General features: G+C 48.5%; 1 protein-coding gene across 1 annotated transcript in view; it reads left to right on the top strand.

Moving 5' to 3' along the window:
* The window catches only part of Ca5a (carbonic anhydrase 5A), a 28,401-nt gene that overhangs the window by 6,844 nt on the left and 646 nt on the right, over positions 1-20,911 (top strand). Inside the window, exons 3-6 of the mRNA XM_038312451.2 lie at positions 10,259-10,377; positions 14,883-14,978; positions 15,558-15,620; positions 20,470-20,625. Of these exons, the coding sequence (XP_038168379.1) occupies positions 10,259-10,377; positions 14,883-14,978; positions 15,558-15,620; positions 20,470-20,625 (434 nt within the window). The remainder of the gene's footprint in view (positions 1-10,258; positions 10,378-14,882; positions 14,979-15,557; positions 15,621-20,469; positions 20,626-20,911) is intronic.

Genomic DNA, 20,911 nt, shown 5'->3' with positions numbered 1-20,911 from the left:
AGGGATGACTCTCACTGGTATGTTGTCTATATGAGGGTGACCCTGACCTGAAGCAAGATGTGGTCCCCCACAGGACCTCAGGGCATGGCTCCAGGAAGTAGGAAGGAGTCTAGAAAGCCAGCTGCTGAGAATCCTCACTCTCTTACCCCTGCTGACCTTAGCTCTTCCATGACTTGATTGCTCCAAGCTCCATGACCCTTCCACTTTGACCTCAGCCTGACCCCACCCCTGGCATCACCACCTGCCCCATCTGGATCGAAGGGATGCTCCCTACCCTGCCGCAGACGGCAAGAATCATCTGAGTGTCTCGCATCACGTCGACCAGCAGTACATCCTTGGCTTGCATCCACCAGGCCAGCCTGCTCTTACTGTGTCCCCCCTGTGGCTTCCCTGGCTGGGCTCAAGTTCCCACATTCCTCATTCTCTTGTCTTCTTCATTCACCTCCATTGGAAATCAGGAAGAGAGAGTGGGAAACACCAGGAATGGGGGGAAGGGAGAAGCTGGGAGGGGATGACACCACCAAAAAGTTTCCAGTCAGAATCAGGAAATGACTCTTCCATTTAAAACAAAACAAAACAAAAAATAGACAACGAACAAAAACTGAGCGAAAAGGAGGGAAGACAGAGGCCTCTCCTGAGAAGATAGTTAAGTTAGGAGGGGGGGCACGTGGTATGGAAGACATTTTATATAAAGTATGATTCTCTGGGTCTCAGTTTCACGGTCATTGCCAGCGACTGTGGTCACATACCCACAGGGGGCACAGAACAGTTGCCCAGGGAGTCAAAGAAGGCACCAGGAACTGTTCCAGGGGGTAAGGGATGTGGTCTCTTATAGGTTGTCATTGCCAGGGCGATCAATCACAGAAGCAGACAGAGCCTGTGAACGGCTGAAGACCCCTGGACTAAAGGCCTTGCCAAGGGAGGCAACAGAGAGGCTGTAGGGAGAAAAGGATGAAGACAGAGGGTGTGGGGGCGGGGTTGTCACGCAGGACATAGCAACCAGGGAGTCAGCACCCCATGGAAGCTTCCCGGTGGAAGGGAGCACGAGATCGTGTTTAGAGCAGCAAGCTGAGCCTTGGGGAGCAAAAAGCGCAGAGTGTGCCCCATCTACTTTATCAATCGGGGATGTGAGAGGCCAGTCAGCCCTCTGGTCGACCCTCTGCGTTACTGAAGCTGCACCCTGGCTCCATGGAACTGGAAGGAGGGATTGAAAACTAGGGCACCTGGAACCCCGCCAGAGGATTAAGCATTCAGTACAGGACCTCTTCGCCCACTGCGGTTACAGCCAAGTGCTGGCTCTATGCCCTCTGCAAGGCTGTCCAACAGAGGGAATGCCAAGATGCAGGAAGCAGACGCTAGCCCGGAGCTCAAGGGGGCTTTTTCTGACCATAGAGAACTTGATCACTAAGACCCATTCAGTCAGTTCAAGCACCTGTGTAACAGTGACACCCCAAATTGCTGGCGTGAACTGAGGTCACTCTGTTACAGTCCTGGCCAGAAAGAAAACAACTGAAAGAGACGCTTCGGTTATCAGAATATGGAAACAATGGGCCTCCAAGAATTACATTTCCCCCCAAGGAATTCACAGTGGAACGGAAAGGCTGAATCCTGGTGTCGGTCAGAGGATGACCTCACCTCCCGGGATGGTTCTGACAGCTGTGTGAGGCCCCATCTAGAGACTAAACTGAGACAGTAAAGGGTCGCTGATGGGTGGGACCACACCGTGACTAGGTCTGCTTAGTCGTACATACCCTTTACTCTGAATTTAACCCCAAATCTCCTGTTAGGACCCTAGGGATGGACTTGAGGGTAGTTTTGGACCTCTGTATTTCTTCCTCTTCCCAGTGTGGCTACATTGAATAAGTCCCCTTTCTCTGCTTTTCACTATTACCTGTCTCTTTAAGAAAGATATTGGGATGAGAGACTGAGTCTAGTTTGTTGGGGCAGCCAGGATCCAAGCTTTGCCTGTAAAAATTCCCAGAACATCTCTATAGTCCACCAAGGCCTCTGATCCTCTAAGTAACAACTGATAGTTGTTGATAGAGACTGTGTGTTCATTTCCTGACTTCCCAGACCCAAGTAATCACACAGAAGCTATATTAGTTACAACACTGCTTGGCCTATTAGCTCAGGCTTCTTGTTAACTAACTCTTACATCTTAAATTAACCCATTTCTATTAATTTGTGTATCACCACAAGGCTGTGGCTTACCGAATGAGTTCTTGCATCCTCCTTCAGCAGTTACATGGCGTCTCTTTGACTCCGCCTACTCTCTCTATATATATCTGAGTTTGGATTTCCCACCTACCTTTACTCTACTAAGCCATTGACCAAAACAGCTTTATTCATCAACCAATAAAAGTAACACATATACAGAAGGACATCCCACATCAGATAGTCGTCATTGTAGTTGGTTATTTTTTTTCTCCTTTGGGGGCCTGCCACCCAGCTCCCAAATAAATACATGGAGACTTACTTAGTCTTGCTTATGAATGCCCAGCCTTGGCTTGGCTTGTTCCTAGTTAGCTTTTCTTTTCTTTTTCTTTCTTTTTTTTAAATTTATTTTTGTTTTGTTTGTTTTTTGAGACAGGGTTTCTCTGTGTAACAGCCCTAGCTGTCCTGGAACTAGCTCTTATAGACCAGGCTGACCTTGAATTCACAGAGATCTGCCTCCCGAGTGGATTAAAAGCATGCACTACCACCACCTGACTCTAGTTAGCTTTTCTAGCTTAAATTATCCTATTTCTCTTTAACTACATTTTGCCTCTAGGATTTTAACCTTTCTTTGTTCTATATAGCTTTCTTTCCTTCTTACTCTGCCGCTGACTGGGTAGCTGGCCCCTGGCACCCTCATCTCTGTATCCATATCCTTTTCTCATCCCTCTCTTCCCTACGTTTCTTCTCCTATTTATTCTTTCTGCCCACCAGCCCCAGCTATTTCTCTCCTGCCTAACTATCGGCTGTTCAGCTCTTTACTCGACTGGTCAGGTGTTTTAGCCAGGCAAAATAACACCAGGTTTACAGAGTTAACCAAATACAACATAAAAGAATGTTAGCACATCTTTGCATCATTAAACAAATATTCCACAGCATAAACAAACGTAACACATCTTAAACCAATATTTCACTACATGTCACCAAAGCCAAGACATCCTAGGCAGCTTTATTCTTGAGAGCCCATGTCTGAGGGTGCTGCCCTGGCCACCGCAGACCAGGCTCCCAGGCCAAACGTCTGGGAGCTTGAAGGGCACAGATTTCACTTCTGTCCACCAGGGGTCACCAGGTGCATATCAGAGAAAGCCTGCCTGTTAGAATAAACTGAAAGGAAGCATGAAGCACCCAGATAAACCAAGACTCCTACCTGGACAGGAGACCTGGAGACAGGGCAGTAAGAACAGCAATAAGAAATCCTTCCTTATCTCTGTGATCAGATTGGTGCTTAGCCCAATTGTCATCAGAGAGGCTTCATCCAGCAACTGATGGAAACAGATGCAGAACCACAAACATTAGGTGGGGTTCCGGGAATCCTGAAGAAGAGGAGGAGGAGAAAGGATTGTGGGAGCCAGAGGGGTCAAGGACATCACAAGAAAACTCACAGAATCAACTAATCTGGGCTCATAGGGCCTCACAGAGACTGAACGGACAACCAGGGAGCCTGCGTGGGACTGACCTACGCCCTCTGCAGGTTACAGTTAGTTACTGTTACAGTTGTATAGCTTGGTCTGTTTGTGGGACTCCTAACAGTGGGAACAGGGACTGTCTCCCACTCTTTTACTGGCTTTGGGGACTCTACTCACCATACTGGGTCACCTTGCCCAACCTCGTTACAGGGGAGGTGCTTAGTCTTACAGCAACTCAATATGCCATGTTTTATTGATACTCATAGGAGACCTGGGCTCTCCTAAACAGAAAGGGAGGCGGAGTGGAGGACGGACTGATAGGAGAGGAAGGAGGCGAAACTGCGGCCAGAATGTAAAATAGATAAATAAATTTATATTAAAAGAAAAGAGAAAGAAATCCTTGCTTGTATCACTGGTCTCTGCAATGTCTTCCAACAGACCCCGATCCTAGCTAGGTGAGGGGCCTGCTGGGAGCATCTCCAGTAGAGAGAAGACTCCAGGGACCCTTGAGTCTGACCCCTGGGGTGTGGATTGGTGAGTTCAAGATGCCACATGAATTCAAGGAGAGAGAGTGCTTGGAGGGCTCCCTTCTAATGGATGCTGGCTTCTTCCTTCCTATATGCCGGCCTTCCGTCCTTTTTTCTTTGTCTCCTTCCTTGGTGTTTTGACTGGGACTCACTATGTAACTCAGGCCAGGCTCACACTCAAGATATCCCTCTGCCTCAGCCTCCTGAGAACTGGGATTGCAGGTGTGTGCCACCATGCCTGACTCTTAATGCATGTTTTTCTGAAGCCATGTCTGCTGAAGTCTGTACAGGAAGGGAGAAACTGTGTCTCTTTCAGGTGCTGTGTTAATCCCAAAGATGGAAGGAGACAGACTATCAACCCAAATCATCATGGCCAAATTAATTACAGCAAGTAATTAATTAAAGCGAGCTTTTTGATTCGTGTACACTGGCTGCCACCTCCTAAGGTGAGGTTCAAAAAGTCAGCATTAGATATGAGAAAGACAAGGGTTTTTTTTCTTCTTTTTTTTTATTGATTTTTTATTGAGCTCTACATTTTTCTCTGCTCCCTTCCCTGCATCTCCCCTCCCCTTCAACCCTCTCCCAAGGTCCCCATGCTCCCAATTTACTCAGGAGATCTTGTCATTTTCTACTTCCCAAGTAGATTAGATCTATGCATGTCTCTCTTAGGGTCTTCATTGTTGTCTAGGTTCTCTGGGATTATGATTTGTGGGCTGGTTTTCTTTGCTTTATGTTTAAAAGCCACCTATGAGTAAGTACATGTGATAATTGTCTTTCTGGGTCTGGGCTACCTCACTCAAAATAACGTTTTCTAGCTCTATCCATTTTCCTGCAAAATTCAAGATGTCATTTTTTTCTGCTGTGTAGTACCCCATTGTGTAAATGTATCACGTTTTCCTTATCCATTCTTCAGTTGAGGGGCATTTAGGTTGTTTCCAGGTTCTGGCTATGACAAACAAAGCTGCTATGAACATAGTTGAGCACATGTCCTTGTGGCACGATTGAGCATCCTTTGGATATATACCCAAAAGTGGTATTACTGGGTCTTGAGAAAGGTTGTTTCCTAATTTTCTGAGAAATCGCCACACTGACATCCAAAGGGGCTGTATCAGCTTACACTCCCACCAGCAAAGCAGAAGTGTTCCCTTTTCCCCACAGCCTTACCAGCATAAATTGTCATCAGTGTTTTTGATTTTGGCCATTCTTACAGGTGTAAGATGGAATCTCAGAGTTGTTTTGATTTGTATTTCTCTAATGACTGAACATTTCCTTAAGTGGAAAGACAAGGTTTTCATAGTTCAGGGGTAACAAGTTTCCAAATGGGGAGAAATAGGTGGGATTACTGGAGCAGAACATAACAAGCAATGAGAATAAGGTAATCACAACCTGGGTGGCCATCTAACCTTTTTAAACAAAGTTGCAAGGTCGTTATAAACAACTTTTGAAACAAAGTCATGATTGCCATTCCTGGAACAGTCTGTTCAGAACCATTTGTAGTTAAGGTTACAGGTGGGGCGTTGCTCACTGCTTGAGAAACTGAGGTTTAATCATAAACCAGAGTGAACCTAGTTTGTCTTTACTATAAGATAATTTTTAAAAGTTTATTATTTCATAATTACACACACACATATCTCTAAATTTACTTATTTTTTACAGTATGTACATTGGTGCTTTGCTTGCATGTCTGGATGAGGGTGTCAGATCCCCTGGAACTGGAGTTACAGACAATTGTGTGCTGCCATGTGGATGCTGGGAATTGAACCTAGGTCCTCTGGAAGAGCAGTCAGTGCTCTTAACCACTGAACCATACTTTGAGCCATACTTTAAGCCTAAGATGGAGGCAGACTGGTTCTTCAACTGTAACCTTGATTATAACATTATCATTACTGAGTAAAGTTCTCAGTAGTCACAGTAACAGTGAGTGGCTGTGGCATGCCAAGTCCTTTGGGACACCAGGGACCTTGCGTTCCTTCTTTCCCTTGTTGCTGTAAGACAGCTCTTCTTCTGCAAATGCCATCTATGAGATGCAGAGAAAACACCTCCGTAAAACCACACTCCAGCTGATCTTAGCTTGGCCTGGTGTTCAAGTTTGGGTTCTGTGGGGGCTCAGCACTGCCAACAGCGGTTAGCCAGCTGTGGCTTGCCCTCACCTAGACAGGATCAGGAGCAGAGAAGCTTTGGCCTTGGTCTTCACAGGTTGGCAACTGGTTAAATTCGGAGGCGACACGGGAACGTGCTACCCTTTGCGAGATCCTCTGCTGTTCCTGGTTCTGACTAACAAGAAGTCTCCCAAGCTTCTCTTGTGCTAATTTTAAGCCCTAAAGCAGCTGCTGTTCCTGCCAAAAGCCCACTGTGTCCTGGGGAAAAGACCTGAATTACAAATAGGTGGCTATTAACAGCGACTGCTGTAATGGAGGGGACCAACCATCGCTGGGCACTCTTAGCCTTGAATGTCACTTGTTATTTTACTTGGAAAGTCTGACTCTGGCTGATGTAATCGCCCAATTTTATCTCCATTATCTCAGAAGTACCTGCTCTCAGAGAACACAGGGTGACAGGTAGTCAGGCCTCAGTGGACAAACCGTGCTGCGGGCAGTCTGGGGGCTAAGGCTGGCAAGCAAAAGGCTCTATTTCCCAAGACTCGGCTTGCCTCTTCTTTTAATTAAGTCACTGTGTTATCTTTATGAAAAGTCAGTTATACATTGTTTTATCTGATTCTTTAGCCTCCTCTCAAGTTCCTTACCTCCAAGGAAAGTAGCAGTGCTTGACTTTGAACTCTGCAACCAAAGTCAGTTGCTGAAGTGCTTAGCAGGATCTGGGGTCAACAGGTATCCTGAAACACGTGCCTTAACTCCTAAGTTTCTGGTTAGCTTTGTGTCATCTTGACATAACCTAGAGTCCTTGAAAGCTTCCTACATGCTGGATAGTATACCTCCCGTGGGACTCAATCCTTACTGGGTCTCTACTCTTGAACAAGGAAACCCAAGCTGGAAGGCACGAAGAGCTAGGCAGGCCAGGATCATCTCTGTAGAAAGGTTCCAGCTAGAGCCCATGTGCCTGCAGACCCAGACAGCAGAAAGAGCCGTGAGGATCCCTTCCCAGTCCTGAAATAAGCACACTTGCCGCTTGGCTGTCAGGGCTAATTTTAGAAACACCGACGCAGTGAGAGTTTTCTGTTCCAACTTGAAAGGGCCCAAGACTGCTCCTCCGTGTGTGCACTTGTGGATGATGAGACTGTACTATGGCCGCAGTGCATCGGACTCAAAAACGCTCCAAGTTCTGAGTCCCAGAGATCCCTAGACTTCTGGCCTCTCTCCCACGACTTTGCTTCCCTGGAGCCTCTCCTGCCCAGTGCAAGTCACATGGTCACTTTCCTTTGCTGGGAGACATTGAAACCCCACTTGCCTTTCCACTGAACCTCCTCGGCAGGCCACCAAGTACTCTCTCTTCAAACACCCTTGTCTTTTGTCCAGACAGGATGTCACTGTGTAGCTCCAGCCAGTCTTGAACTCACCATGTAGACCAGGCTGTCTTTGAACTCTTAGAGATCTCCCTGCCTCTGCCTCCAGAGTGCTGAGATTAAATGTGTGCATGACCATGTCTGGCCTTCCCTTATATACTTCAGCCTATGGGGTTGTTTTCATCTCCAGTGCACAGTAGTCCCCATAGAACTAGCAAGCTCCTTGCTCAGATATAAGTGATGCCTCCTGGTTGTATGAGAGAAGAGTCACCACTTCCTGTCCCAGAGGGTCCCCAGCACTTTGCTGCCCTCCATCAGGCCTCCCACCTTTGAGGGGCCTGCCATGTTTCACTGAAGCAGACAGGACCTCCAATTCATAGGGGCTACTTTGCAAAGGGTCTTCTGATGTTGTCAGGAAGAGTGAGGAGCCAAAGCCTGGCCCCCGTTGGGCTAGGATGGTCTTTAGATTTCATCTGTCAAAGGGCCATGATTGGGGTTTAGGTCCCTTCCTATCCTAACGGAGTCTGGGGTGACTTTCTTCTCCTCCAAGTCCAGGTGGGTATTCAAGGATGGTCCTGGAAGACAGGAACCTAGAGCCCTTCCCTCCGCCTCTGACCATATCCTGGTCATCCCTGCCCCCAAGAAGGGAGGGTGCGGGTGACTTTGCGACAAGGATTTTTGGTGCAGGCCTGGCAGACATGCAGCTGCCCCTTCTTTGGCATCATCATCATCATTTTGGTAGAGACCCTAGCATGTCGTCACCCCTCTCCAGTGAAAGCTGCCCTCTTTGCATTTGTACCCCAAGAAAACCAAATAGAATCCTGGAATGCAAACTCCACTGAGATTTGCCTTAGCCTGGACCCTTTCATCTGCCGACCAGAACCTCAACACCCAGTGTGTAACTGGCATCCACTGGTCAGAATGTCACTCAGTGGGGAGAATACTGGTTCTGGGTATTAAAAATTCCAGATATAATTCAGCAGTTTGTTGTGTACATGTGGGTACGCATAGAAGCCTGAGAATAACTTCTTCGAATCAGGTGTTGTTCCTCAGGAGCCATCTACCTCGATTGTTGGTTTGGTTTGGTTTTTAGAGACACAGTTTCTCTGTGTAACAGTAACAGTACTGGCTGTCTTGGAACTCACTTTGTAGACCAGACTGGCCTTAGACTCACAGAGTTCCACCTGCCTCTGCCTCCCAAGTGCCGGGATTAAAGGTGTGGTCCACCACACCCTGCCCAGACTCAGATATTAAAGTGTTTGCAAAGCAAGCACTTTACTAACTGAGCCATCTCTTTATTTCTTGGTCTCCTCGTCTGTATATTTTTTAAGAACTTTGGTTTTATGTGTATGGGGTTATTGCCTACATATGTGTCTATGCACCTTTTGTGAGCCTGGTGGCCATAGAGGCAGAAGAGGACATCAGATCCCCCAAATATGGAGTTATGGATGATTGTGAACTGCTCTGTGGGTGCTGAGCATCGAACTCCTGGTCCTCTAGAAGAGCAGCCAGTGCTCTTAAGTGCTGAGTCATCTCTCCAGCCTCTTAACTGGAGTTAGGTGATAACAGCACAAGTTTTAAAACTGGATGAGACTCATGACACTCTCAAGCAACTGTCTCCTTCTGGAGTAAGGAGATAGTAAGATTGTGTCAGCCTGGGGCCTGTCCAGACCCTGGCAGAAGCACAAGCTACCTCTGTCCTAGTGTGTGGTGCAGTGCTACTTGTTGCAAGCTGTTTCCACAGGGAAAAGCAAGCACACTCCATCAGCGGGTGGCAGTCGGGGCTCAACGGCATCTTCCACCCAACATGGCACTGTCCCTGTTTGCCACTCTGTTCTGGTCAGCTTTTGACATAGCCTAGAGCCACCTAGAAGGGGTGTCAATAGAAGGATCGCTCAGATGAGATTGGCCTGTGGTCCTGGCTGAGGGGGACATCTTTGATGGATAACTGAGGTGGGAGGGTCCAGTCCACTGTGGGTGGTCCCGTTTGCTGGGCAGATGGTCCCAGGCTGTCTAAGAAAGCCACCTAAGCATGATCCCAAGAGGAAGCTAGGGAGCAGCGTTGCTCCATGATCTCTGCCTGGCAGCTGAATGGAAATATGTCACCCGCAGGAAGAAAGGTGATTAGTCACCTGGAGCTTGTCAAATAGGTTCCCAGCCCTACACTGGACAACAGTGACTTTGTCTCTATCCAACCCCAGGACAGCAGAAAAGCAAATGTAATAACACCCACCTGTAATCCCAGAACTAAGGAGGTAGAGGTGAGAGGATCAGAAGTTCAAAGTCAGCCTCAGCTACATATGAAGTTCAGTGCCAGCCTGGGCTACATGAGCCCCTGCCTCAGAAGAAAAGAAACTCTTAGAAATTGTGGTAGAATTAGCACATCTCAGAAACCCTACCCGTGTCTATGTGCAGCACAACCTGCAGGGACTCAGGATCCAGTAATGCCATCCAGTGGCTGTGCTCCGGCGTGGTCTTTGCCTATCCTAGAGTTTACTAGGCCCCTGCTGTGGTAGGCACACACACACACACACACACACACACACACACACACGCACGCACGCACACACGCACGCACACACGCATGCACGCGTGCGCAATGTTGAGCCCACACAAAGCCCAGGCACGAGTGTCCCTTCTCTTGTTTCCAGGGATCAGCGGTGGGCCCCTGGGAAACCACTACAGGCTGAAGCAGTTTCACTTCCACTGGGGAGCAGCGAATGCGTGGGGCTCGGAGCACATGGTGGATGGCCACGCCTACCCAGCTGAGGTTTGTAAATGCCAAGAAACAGCACACTCATGGGTGCTCTCTCTGTCAGGCCTACTACTACAGCTATCAGCACTCCCCCCTCCCACCCCACCCCCCCACACACACACACACACACACACACACACACACACACACACACACAGAGAGTTCCCAGACCTAGAGGATTTCCAGAGACCTGGGGCTGCCTATGTGCCAATTAGAACAATAGGAGCAGCTTCAGCAGCTGAATCATGGCCGCCTTGTTCTGGGGTGGAGGGCAGGTGCGGTAGGTGTGGACAGAAGAGACAGAGGTTCTGAGAAGTCATGTAGCTCGCTGAAACTCAGGGCTCAGCTGTGAGCTTGCTCCATTTAAGGACTAGTGGTCTCATGCCCACCTAGAATGAAAACCTCCACAGTAGGATCTCCTCTCCCCTTCCTCGACTCCCTTTCCTCTTCCTTCCCATCCTCTCCTTTCTCTCCCTCCTCCTTCCCTCCCTCCTCCTTTTCTCCTCTTCCCCTTACCCCTCCACCTCCTTCTACTCCTGCTCCTGCTCCTCCTCTGCAGAGCTCAGGATGCCACCCATCCTTGAGCCACACCCCCAGCCAGAGAACATCTTCTCAAAGGCTGCACTTTCAGCATCCCAAAGCAGGGCCACCACAGGAAGGTAAGGAAAAGAGCATTAGGCATTGGTTCTGAAGTTGTGGCAGGCAACAGGCAGTGCCTGGAAACCGCCCAACATGAAAAATTCCCAACGCACAGAGAAATGGAGAGACCCGTGTGATGACAAACCACGGGGTTTCCATCTCAGTTCTGGAAGGGCCAACTTGTCGTATTCACATTGTCAATCCCTCGTCTACCCCTCCTCTCTAGGTGTTGCCTCTGCTGCTCCTCTCATCTCTGTCCTGTCCCCGCCCCCTGCCCCATCCCTCTGCCTTCCTCCGCTCGCCTTTTCAACATATTGACTATTCATTTCATCATCCTCTGGTCTAGAAGTGAACCAGAGTCAAAGCCGCCTATGACGCCCAGTTCTTGTTCATTCCGAACACTGCCACTAGAGGGCGCAGTGTCTCCCCCCTCACCCATTAGTAATCCTTCCTCACAGTTCTCTATCTGCGACTTTGTTTTTGTGCAGAGACTTGTCTACTGAAGGCCCCTGTGGTTGAAACATTGTTGACTAAAACGAGAGGTCCTGGCCCCTCTCCATCCTCCCTGGTTCGAACCCAGACCCTCCCTGTGACCACATGCAGGTGAGGAGGAGGAAGGAAGGCAGGCGCGGGTACAAATGGAGGCCAGAGGTCTGCAGACCAAGACCCTCAGCCAAGAGATCTGATGGAAATGAGGGCTCCATCTAGGAAGTCTCGAGTAGACAGGGCAAGTCCACCCTGCTGGTCCTAGACTCCAGATCCCATGCCAGGAGCATCCATGCTTCCTGAGAGTGAGGACCCGAGTTTCCAGCAGAGTCCTGGATGGCAACAGGCAGAGTTTGCTGACCATGATGCCAAGGACTTGCTGGTCCTTGTCCCTGAGGGCTCATGGTTGGCACAGTTAAAAATGCCTCTACCACAGCCTTGGCTTACGGGACACAACTGTCCCTGCTGTATCCAAGGGGCTCTGGAATGCCTGCTGATAAAGCTATCATATTCGTGTGGAACCCACACACATCCTGAGTCCACCATCCTTACCTCTAGGTCACAAGCACACTGGGAGTATCACATGCTGTTGCTATTTGTTTCATTTCAAGGAAATTAAGGAACGCACAGACACAGTGTTTTTACTCCAAACAGTTTGTCTGTTATTAGTTCAACAGACGTAGACTCTGTGGGTGAGAAGGAACAACTGGGTACATACTTAGACTCCCCTAGGTGAAGCCACAGTCTTAACAGTACAATTTCCAGTCAGGGCCCATGGTTCCCAGAAGTCAAGGCTACCTCCCTCTTCCCTCGCCTCCCTCCGTCCATTCCCATCCTCTTGCAAAAAAAAAAAAAAAAATCACCCTGTGAAGTCCATAATCCCACATCCGGGAAATGGGAGAATTACAAAATAAAGACAAGGCAGAGTTCAAGGTCAGGTGCTGGTAGCATACTGAGGATTTACCTCACTGAGAAACCATTCAAAGCTGACATTCCTGTGTCTTATCTGGTGATCCTTGTTCCAAGTGACTCACAGATACAGGGGATCAAAATATCTCATTTCTGTCCTCCCAACTCAAAAGACTTGGGATGGCTTCTGGTGACTGTTAAGCTGGCAGGGGATTCTTCTGATTATGCTCATTAATATGAGAAAACTTCTGTCTTCTTTAGTTTTCCGTTCCTGCAGTAAAACACCATGACCGCCACCTTTGGTGGCACACACCTTTAATACCAGTATCCAGAGGCAGAGGCTTGTGGATCTCTGAGTTCAAGGTCAACCTGGTCTACAGAGCTAGTTCTAAGATAGCCTGGGCTACACAGTGAAATCCTGTCTCAAAAAAACAATAACAAAACAAAACAAGAAACCCACCATGACCAAGTCAATTATAAAAGGAAGGGCTTATTTGGGGAGCTATGGTTACAGAAAGGTCATGTTAGCAAGTGGCAGGCATAACCACAAGAGCAGAAGCTGAGAACTCATATCTTTTTTAAATACATTTTTTGATATTTATTGAGCTCTACATTTTTCTCTGCTCCCCTCCCTGCCTCTCCCCTCCCCCTTCAATCCTCTCCCAAGGTCCCCATGCTCCCAATTTACTCAGGAGATCTTGTCTTTTTCTACTTCCCATGTAGAATAGATCTATGTATGTCTCTCTTAGGGTCCTCATTGTTGTCTAAATTCTCTGGGATTGTGGGTTTTAGGCTGGTTTTCTTTGCTTTATGTTTAAAAGCCACCTATGAGTAAGTACATGTGATAATTGTCTTTCTGGGTCTGAGTTACCTCACTCAAAATGATGTTTTCTAGCTCCATCCATTTTCCTGCAAAATTCAAGATGTCATTATGTTTTTCTGCTGTGTAGTACTCCATTGTGTAAATGTACCACATTTTCCTTATCCATTCTTCAATAGAGGGGCATTGAGATTTTTCCAGGTTCTGGCTATAACAAACAATGCTGCTATGAACATAGTTGAGCACATGTCCTTGTGGCCCAATTGAGCATCCTTTGGATATATACCCAAAAGTGGTATTGCTGGGTCTTGAGGAAGGTTGTTTCCTAATTTTCTGAGAAATCGCCATACTGACATCCAAAGGGGTGGTACCAGCTTGCATTCCCACCAGCAATGCAGGAGTGTTCCCTTTTCCCCACAACCTCTCCAGCATAAGTTGTCATCAGTGTTTTTGATTTTGGCCATTCTTACAGGTGTAAGATGGAATCTCAGAGTTGTTTTGATTTGCATTTTTCTAATGACTAAGGATGTTGAACATTTCCTTAAGTGTCTTTCAGCCATTTTAGATTCCTCTGTTGAGAGTTCTCTGTTTAGGTCTCTACTCCATTTTTTTATTGGATTATGTGATCTTTTGGTGTCAAATTTCTTGAGTTCTTTGTATATTTTGGAGATCAGACCTCTGTCTGATGTGGGGTTAGTAAAGATCTTTTCTCATTCTGTAGGCTGTTTTTTTGTCTTGTTGACCATGTCCTTCGCTTTACAGAAGCTTTTCAGTTTCAGGAGGTCCCATTTATTAATTGTTTCTCTCAGCGTCTGTGCTGCTGGGGTTTTATTTAGGAAGTGGTTCCCTGTGCCAATGCGTTCAAGTGCACTTCCCACTTTCTCTTCTATAAGGTTCAGTATGGCTGGCTTTATGTTGAGGTCTTTGATCCATTTGGACTTGAGTTTTGTGCATGGTGATAGATATGGGTCTATTTTCATTCGTCTACATGTTGATATCCAGTTATGCCAGCACCACTTGTTAAATATGGAGAGCTCACATCTTTAAACACAAGCAATAAAGCAGCAAGAGCAAATTGGAAAGGGTCTTTAAACTCTGCTCCAATGACACACTCACCACTTCTAACAAGGACACACTCTTAAACCTCCCCAAGCAACACCTCCCACTAGAGACCAAGTGTTCAAATGCCTGAGCTGTGGGGGACATTCTCCTGCAAACCATCACAAGTCGTCTGGACTGTGGGAGGGAACACACCCTGGGGCGAAGTCCAGGCTGTGTGAGCGGGAAGAGGTGCTAAAACGAGAGAAATGCACACACTGATCCCCTCTTCTGATTGTGGGCGTGCTGTGACCTGCTGTGACGTGACCAGTGTCGCAAGCTCCTGCTGCCTTGACTTCCCCACCGCCACCGCGGTGGACCGTAACCTTGAACATGAACTGAAATAAACCCTTTCTCTTTTCAGTTGCTTCTGTGAGGGTGTTGTCTCACAGCCGCAGGAAGAGAAACTAAAGCAAGTCTTCTCCCTCGCTGCGAAGCTCTTGGGCACCTGTGGCCACCAGCACTTTATGTAGTGACATGACATTGTCGTGACCCAAGGGTGTGCTTCACAGAGTGGCGTGACTGCTGTTTCTGCCGTATTACGACACAGTAACATTCTTTGTTTCAGCTCCATTTGGTTCACTGGAATCCCGTGAAATATGAAAATTACAAGGAAGCCACCGTGGGGAAGGATGGGCTGGCAGTGATCGGCGTGTTTCTGAAGGTAACGTCTGCTGGGCATGACTCTCCCACTGAGAATGCCTGCATTTGGTCATCAAGAATGGCCTTTTGCAGGGGGGGGAGGACATGGAAGGCTTCTGTGACAAGCCCATCCCCACACCCCAAAGTAACAGTCTAGATAGTAAGCCGCTGAAGAGAAGGCTTCAGAAGTGTGACAGAGATGCTGAAGAGTAGCTCTCCACAATTGATCGCTTCTGAAGGAGCAGTAAGAAAGAAAGGACTCAGTTCTATTTAATGGGCAGGCCACTGAGAATCTGACCACGCTCCTGTGAGTATATAGATAACACAAAGAAAACTTGTATTATCATCATCATCATCATCATCATTATTATTTTGGAGAGGGAGATCACAAGTGGGAGTGGACATAGAAAGACCAGGAAAGGATTCTGATTGGGGTGCATGGTGTGAAACTCCCACAGAATCAATCAATAAAAATGCTATGTGGAAAAATGACAAAGCAAACAAACTCAAGAGAATAGTCTTTTGCACTGTCCTCTGGAAGCAAGGTGTGTTTCCACTGTCTGCTGCCTCCCAGGCTAACACTTGTGTCTGTGCTGTGCAGCTCGGGGCCCGGCATGAGACTCTGCAGAGGCTGGTGGACCTCTTGCCAGACGTGAAACACAAGGTAAGAAGCACGAAACCAGCAAAGCGGGCACCGAAGTTGCCAGAGCAACGACTCACTCAGGAAAATTCAGAATTTGGCAGAGGGGTGAGACTCCAGTCCTAGGAAGAGAAGTGAAGGGCCAGTCCTAAGGCTCTTGTCACGAGCTAAATTTGGAAGCTTTCCCGCCGAGCCCTGAGAGTGGTGGCAGATGCCTATAATTCCAGCACTTGAAAAGGCTGAGACAAGAGGATTGCCAAAAGTTCAAAGCCAACCTGGACTACATAATGAGTTCCAGGCTATCCTGGGTTACAGGATGAGAATACTTCAAAAACAAAGAAGAAAGAGGACTCAGATGTAGCTCAGTTGGTAGAGAGCTCACTGAGCATGTATGAAGCCCTGGGTTCAACTCCCAGCACCGACATAAACTGGGTGTTGCAGAAAACAGCTGCGATATATTGGGAGGTGGAAGCAAGAAAATCAGAAGTTTAAGGTCATCCCTGAGATACTTGAAGCCGTGTCTCGGGAGGAGGAGTGACATACGTTCTGCCTATTACTGCCAATTTCCCCCTCAGTGAGACAAGGGTGCTAGATTCCTTGGGACTCCCCCAAGTCCAGCCACCCAGGGAATCCTAATTATTCTTGCTTTGCTCAGATGAGATGTCCAGTAGTGATAATGTCTGTTAAAACAGATAGAAGTGTCTATCTGCCCCCGTAGAGAAAGAGGTTAACGGAGATCAAGGACAGAGCAGACCTGGGGAGAGGAAGGGGCAGCGTGGGTGATGCACAGGCTGGTGGCAGGGCCCCAGTTCACTCTGAAGGTGGCTGGGCGTTCTTTGTATGCCTTGGGATGTCAGGCCGTCTTAAGAAAATGACCGAGTAATGGTGTCACTTTTCTTTAAGACGAACTCAGAAGGGACTTTGATGGGAAAATGGAAATTCCAAAGGGATAGGTTTATTTATTCAGTACCACAACAAAGAATTCCGAGGCAAAGGGAAGCAAGGTGGCCATTGGACATAGGGACGTGGGGACAGAGGAGGCTTCCACCTGTCTTAACAATGGTCAGAGCTGCCCTGCAGGAAAGCGTGGCCGCCCCTTCCTCAAAGCTCACAGGAATGTTTGATCTGCCTCTTGCCTCCTCTTGATGTTGAGGTTCAGCTGCCCCCTGGGATGGAGACAGATCCCCTACCCCCACTGTTCTGTCCACCGGTTCAGGAACACCTCAAGGCCAAGGTACCGGGCGCCCAGCTCCTCGCCCTCTTCCTTGCTGGTCCACAGCCAGAGCAAAGCTGGAAGGCGGGATGTTTTCCCAGCTGGCCCCTACCTCCCACGAGGGTGGGAAAGAAAGGAGCTGGCTGGGGAGTGTTGTTTACTCAGGGGTCTGTTTTCCTTTCTTGGAAGGTTCTGGAGCTACTTTTCCTTATAGGCTGACCACAGGCGAGACGTGGGGTTTGGGATGTAGTCCTAGCCCACATCATGCTAAGTCCCCTGAAAATAAGCCACTTACTCTAGGACATAAAAGGACTTTAAGACATGAAAGGCCCAGTCTTAGAGGGCTCCTCAAGTTAACAAGTGGAAGACTCTCAAGAACCTCTTGTTCATGGCTGTCCGTCTGCAAGTTTAGGACTTCTAGGAGTTTGGGGTGTGTGGAGGAGATCCTCAGTCAAGATACCCTGGCTCAAGTCGGTTGGTGGTGGCGCATGCCTTTAATCCCAGCACTCAGGAGGCAGAGGAAGGCGGATCTCTGTGAGTTTGAGACCAGCCTCGTCTACAAGAGCTAGTTCCAGGACAGGCTCCAAAGCCACAGAGAAACCTTGTCTGAAAAAAAAAAATCCTGGGTCCAAGCCCCTGGATCTGCAGGAAACTGTGTGGCTTTGAGCTAGTTACTTAACTTCTCAGAGCCCCAATTTCCCTATTTATGAGATTTGGATATTGAGAGAGCATATATGAGGGCCTTGTTACCCAGATGGACGTGAGATAGGTACAGTGTTGGTCTTAAGTAAGTGGGTCGGCTCTGGGCCCAGCTGTAGTGTGACTGAAGAGTCCAGATGGCTCACACGGGCTAGTCTACTGTTGTCACGGGGTGGGTGGGTGGGTGGGGCTGTGCCCAGGACAGGATGTCTCCAGTGGCATTGCTAAACTCAGAGCTGTCTAAGATGGACTCACAGAGTGTTCCTACCTTGGGGAGCTTGTCGGACTTTAAAAGACTTGAAGCATGGTGGCTCTAGGGAGGATGGGAGAGGGAGGGAGGAGGTGGGGGTCAGGTGGCCTTGGGCTCCAATCCCATCTCTATGGCTCATCTGTTCAGAAAGCCCGTCCGTGAGGATGGTTCGCCGCAGCTCTGGACTAGTCCTTGTGGTTCATTTTCTCTGTCTCTCACCCTCACCAATGTGGAGGTCGCTGTCGCTCGCGGACCTGCTTGCTTGAGGACCCTAGGGACCACTAGGCCATGGAGGCTCATGGGGAGGAGGGACCTCAGTTTCTGGACCCTTGAGTGGTGATATCTTCATAAGATGAGCAAATCCAGGCAGTGAGCAGCTGGCACTCCTGCTGCCCAGTTGGATTTTCATAGGGACCCCCAGTCTCTGGCTGAGGCAAGGGACCCTCTCTGCTGGTTTTCCTCCTGCCACCTCTTCTGATACTGACTTTGTGTGTATGTGTCTATATGTGGAGGCCTCAGGTGCTGTTCCTTAGGTACCACCCACTGCCCGCCTTAGTTTTGGAGGAAGATTCTCTCGGTGTTGGTGTTCTAGAGCTCACAGAGCAGGTGAGGCAGGCTGGCTGGCTGGACAGCGAGCCCCGGGGAGATGCCTGTCTCCACTTCCCCAGTGCTGGCTGGGATTGCGTGAGCATACACCATCCTGCCCAGCTTTTTCACATGTGTTCTGAGGGTAGAGCTCAGGGCCTCCTGCTTGTCAGGCAAGCTCTGTCCTGACTAAGCCACCCCTCCAGCGCTCTTTGCCTCAGTCACTAATTGTAACCACACCACATTTTTGGCGTTCCTCAGGTCTGTCTGACCGCTTCTGCCTCAGGACATTTGCAACAGACAGAAACGCCTCACAGACTGTTCCTTGGTGCCTTTCGGTGTCTTTCTCAGATGTCACCCCACTAGGCCTCTGGGACCATGCCTGTCAAAATACCCACTGCCTCCCATCTCCCCCTGCTCCCCTAACTTGCTAATTTTCTCCGTCACAAAGTCCCCAGTGCAAAGTGCTGATGCTTATTTATCCTGTGCGAGCCCCACAGAGGGGAATAGTCCTGTCCACTTTTCTGCATCTGTACCCTTGACACCCAAGGCAAAGCTAGGCTCACCGGGGCTCAGACAAACACGAGTGAATGCATGCGTGCATGCATGAATGAGCAAACAGATGGCGACATCCCATGAGAGCTCAGAAAGGCTTTATGAAACCCAGGAAGCAAGCAAACATCAACTGGGGACATGAGGCCTGAGGCGGAGGCCAGGCTGACTCCAACTGTCTTAAGAGGAGGGCAGAGAGCCTGAGCAGCTGTGGGGCCTACCACCTGCTCCCTGTGAGAGAGAAGAACATGAGGCTGGGTGGGGGAGGGTCCCACAGGACGTACAGCTTAGAGTCAGGCTGCTTGAGGGAGACAGGCAGTTGTTTTAAAACTAAGAGATTGGTCAATACAGCCACTGTTGAAAACACATGTTTTGGGGACCTTAAATTAAAAACAAAATTGTCCATCTGATCCAGAAATCTCGGCTATGGATATAGACCCTGATAACTAAAAGTAGCTGTGAAGCAAACAGTTCCCACCCCATCCCGTTCCGGAAGTATTCTTTAAGACCAAAAGGAGGGTAAATGCAAATGAAACACGGGCCAGCCACGTGGTGGACGCACTTCATCAGGCCATAACACAGAAGGACACACCGAACATCCTGGCTCACATCGGTAATCTTAGCACTCAGGAGGTGGAGGCAGGAGGACCAGGAGTTCAAAATTATCCTTGCCTAACATAGAGATTTTGAAGACACCCTGGGCTCCATAAGACCCTGTCTCAGCCGGGTGGTGTGCCTTGCCCGTCTTTAATCCCAGCACTCAGACTGGAGGCAGAGGCAAGCGAATCTCTGAGTTCAAGGTCAGTCTGGTCCACAGAGTGAGTTACAGGACAGCCAGGGCTACTTAGAGAAACCCCATCTCAAAAAAACAAAAAGAAAAAACCCAAAACAAATAAGCAAAAGCGGGGAGAGAAAGAAAGTCAGGAAGAATGGTTGTTCTAACACTTGCTGTGCCTCGGGTAGACCCTAAGGACACAATGTCCATTGAAATAAGTCAGGCAGGAAGACAACTGCAAAGCCATTTGTGGACGCACAGGTCTTTAATCCCAGATCTCTGTGAGTTCGAGGCCAGTCAGGGCCACGTGAAGGAGACACACTGACGTCCACGGGTCTCCAGATTTAGAGTCAGAAAGTAGACCGTGGTTTCCAGAGGTCAGGGAAAAATGGGAGTCAGTGTTTAGTGAGGCAGAGAAAGTTCTGGAGATAAATGTGGGTAATGGCTACATGATGTGAATGTCTTTAATACCCCCAAATTGCACACTTGAAAAATGGCAAAAAGGGCCATCTATCTATCTATCTATCTATCTATCTATCTATCTATCTATCTATCGTTCCAGCCAAGGTGTATATAAAGGCATAATTTTAAAGAGAACTATAACTATTTGATAAGAGTCCCTTTCTTGTAAAGAAGAATCATCTTTTCTTTGTTTCCACGTACAACAATTGTAGTCATGTAGCCATTATTCTGCATGCTTGTTAGGCCATCAGTGCCATGGGAAGATGGAGAGGCACTCGACTTCTTCCTGGCCTTCTTATGCGGAACCCCTGACAGGGGCTGTAATTCTTGTCCTCAGGAAACACAGGTGCCTGTGGGCCCCTTTGACCCATCTTCTCTGCTGCCTGCCTGCCGGGATTACTGGACCTACCCTGGCTCCCTCACCACCCCGCCCCTAGCTGAGTCAGTCACCTGGATTATCCAGAAGATGCCCATTGAGGTGGCTCCAAGCCAGGTGAGCGCTGCAGCCGAGTCACGGTCCCAAAGGAGGTCATTTATACCTCTGTCTTCATCAAGATGTCCTGGCAGGGTATCACCAGACTCCATCCTCTGGCACATCTCTTGCATGTGCAGTGGAGGTTTGAAGTCACACCTCGGGTACAACTCACCTGTCTCATTGGCCTGAAATTCATGCATTAGGCTGGGCTGGCTGACTAGCCCCGGGATCTGTCTCCCCACCCCTGAGAGCTGAGATTGCATGAGCACACCATCCATGCCAGCCTAATGACACGTAGCTAGTG

This window comes from Arvicola amphibius, chromosome 15 (genome assembly GCF_903992535.2).
Source record: "Arvicola amphibius chromosome 15, mArvAmp1.2, whole genome shotgun sequence".
Taxonomy (NCBI): domain Eukaryota; kingdom Metazoa; phylum Chordata; class Mammalia; order Rodentia; family Cricetidae; genus Arvicola; species Arvicola amphibius.
The sequence above is the reverse complement of the archived record's forward strand: the minus strand, read 5'-3'. Positions and strand labels throughout refer to the sequence as shown.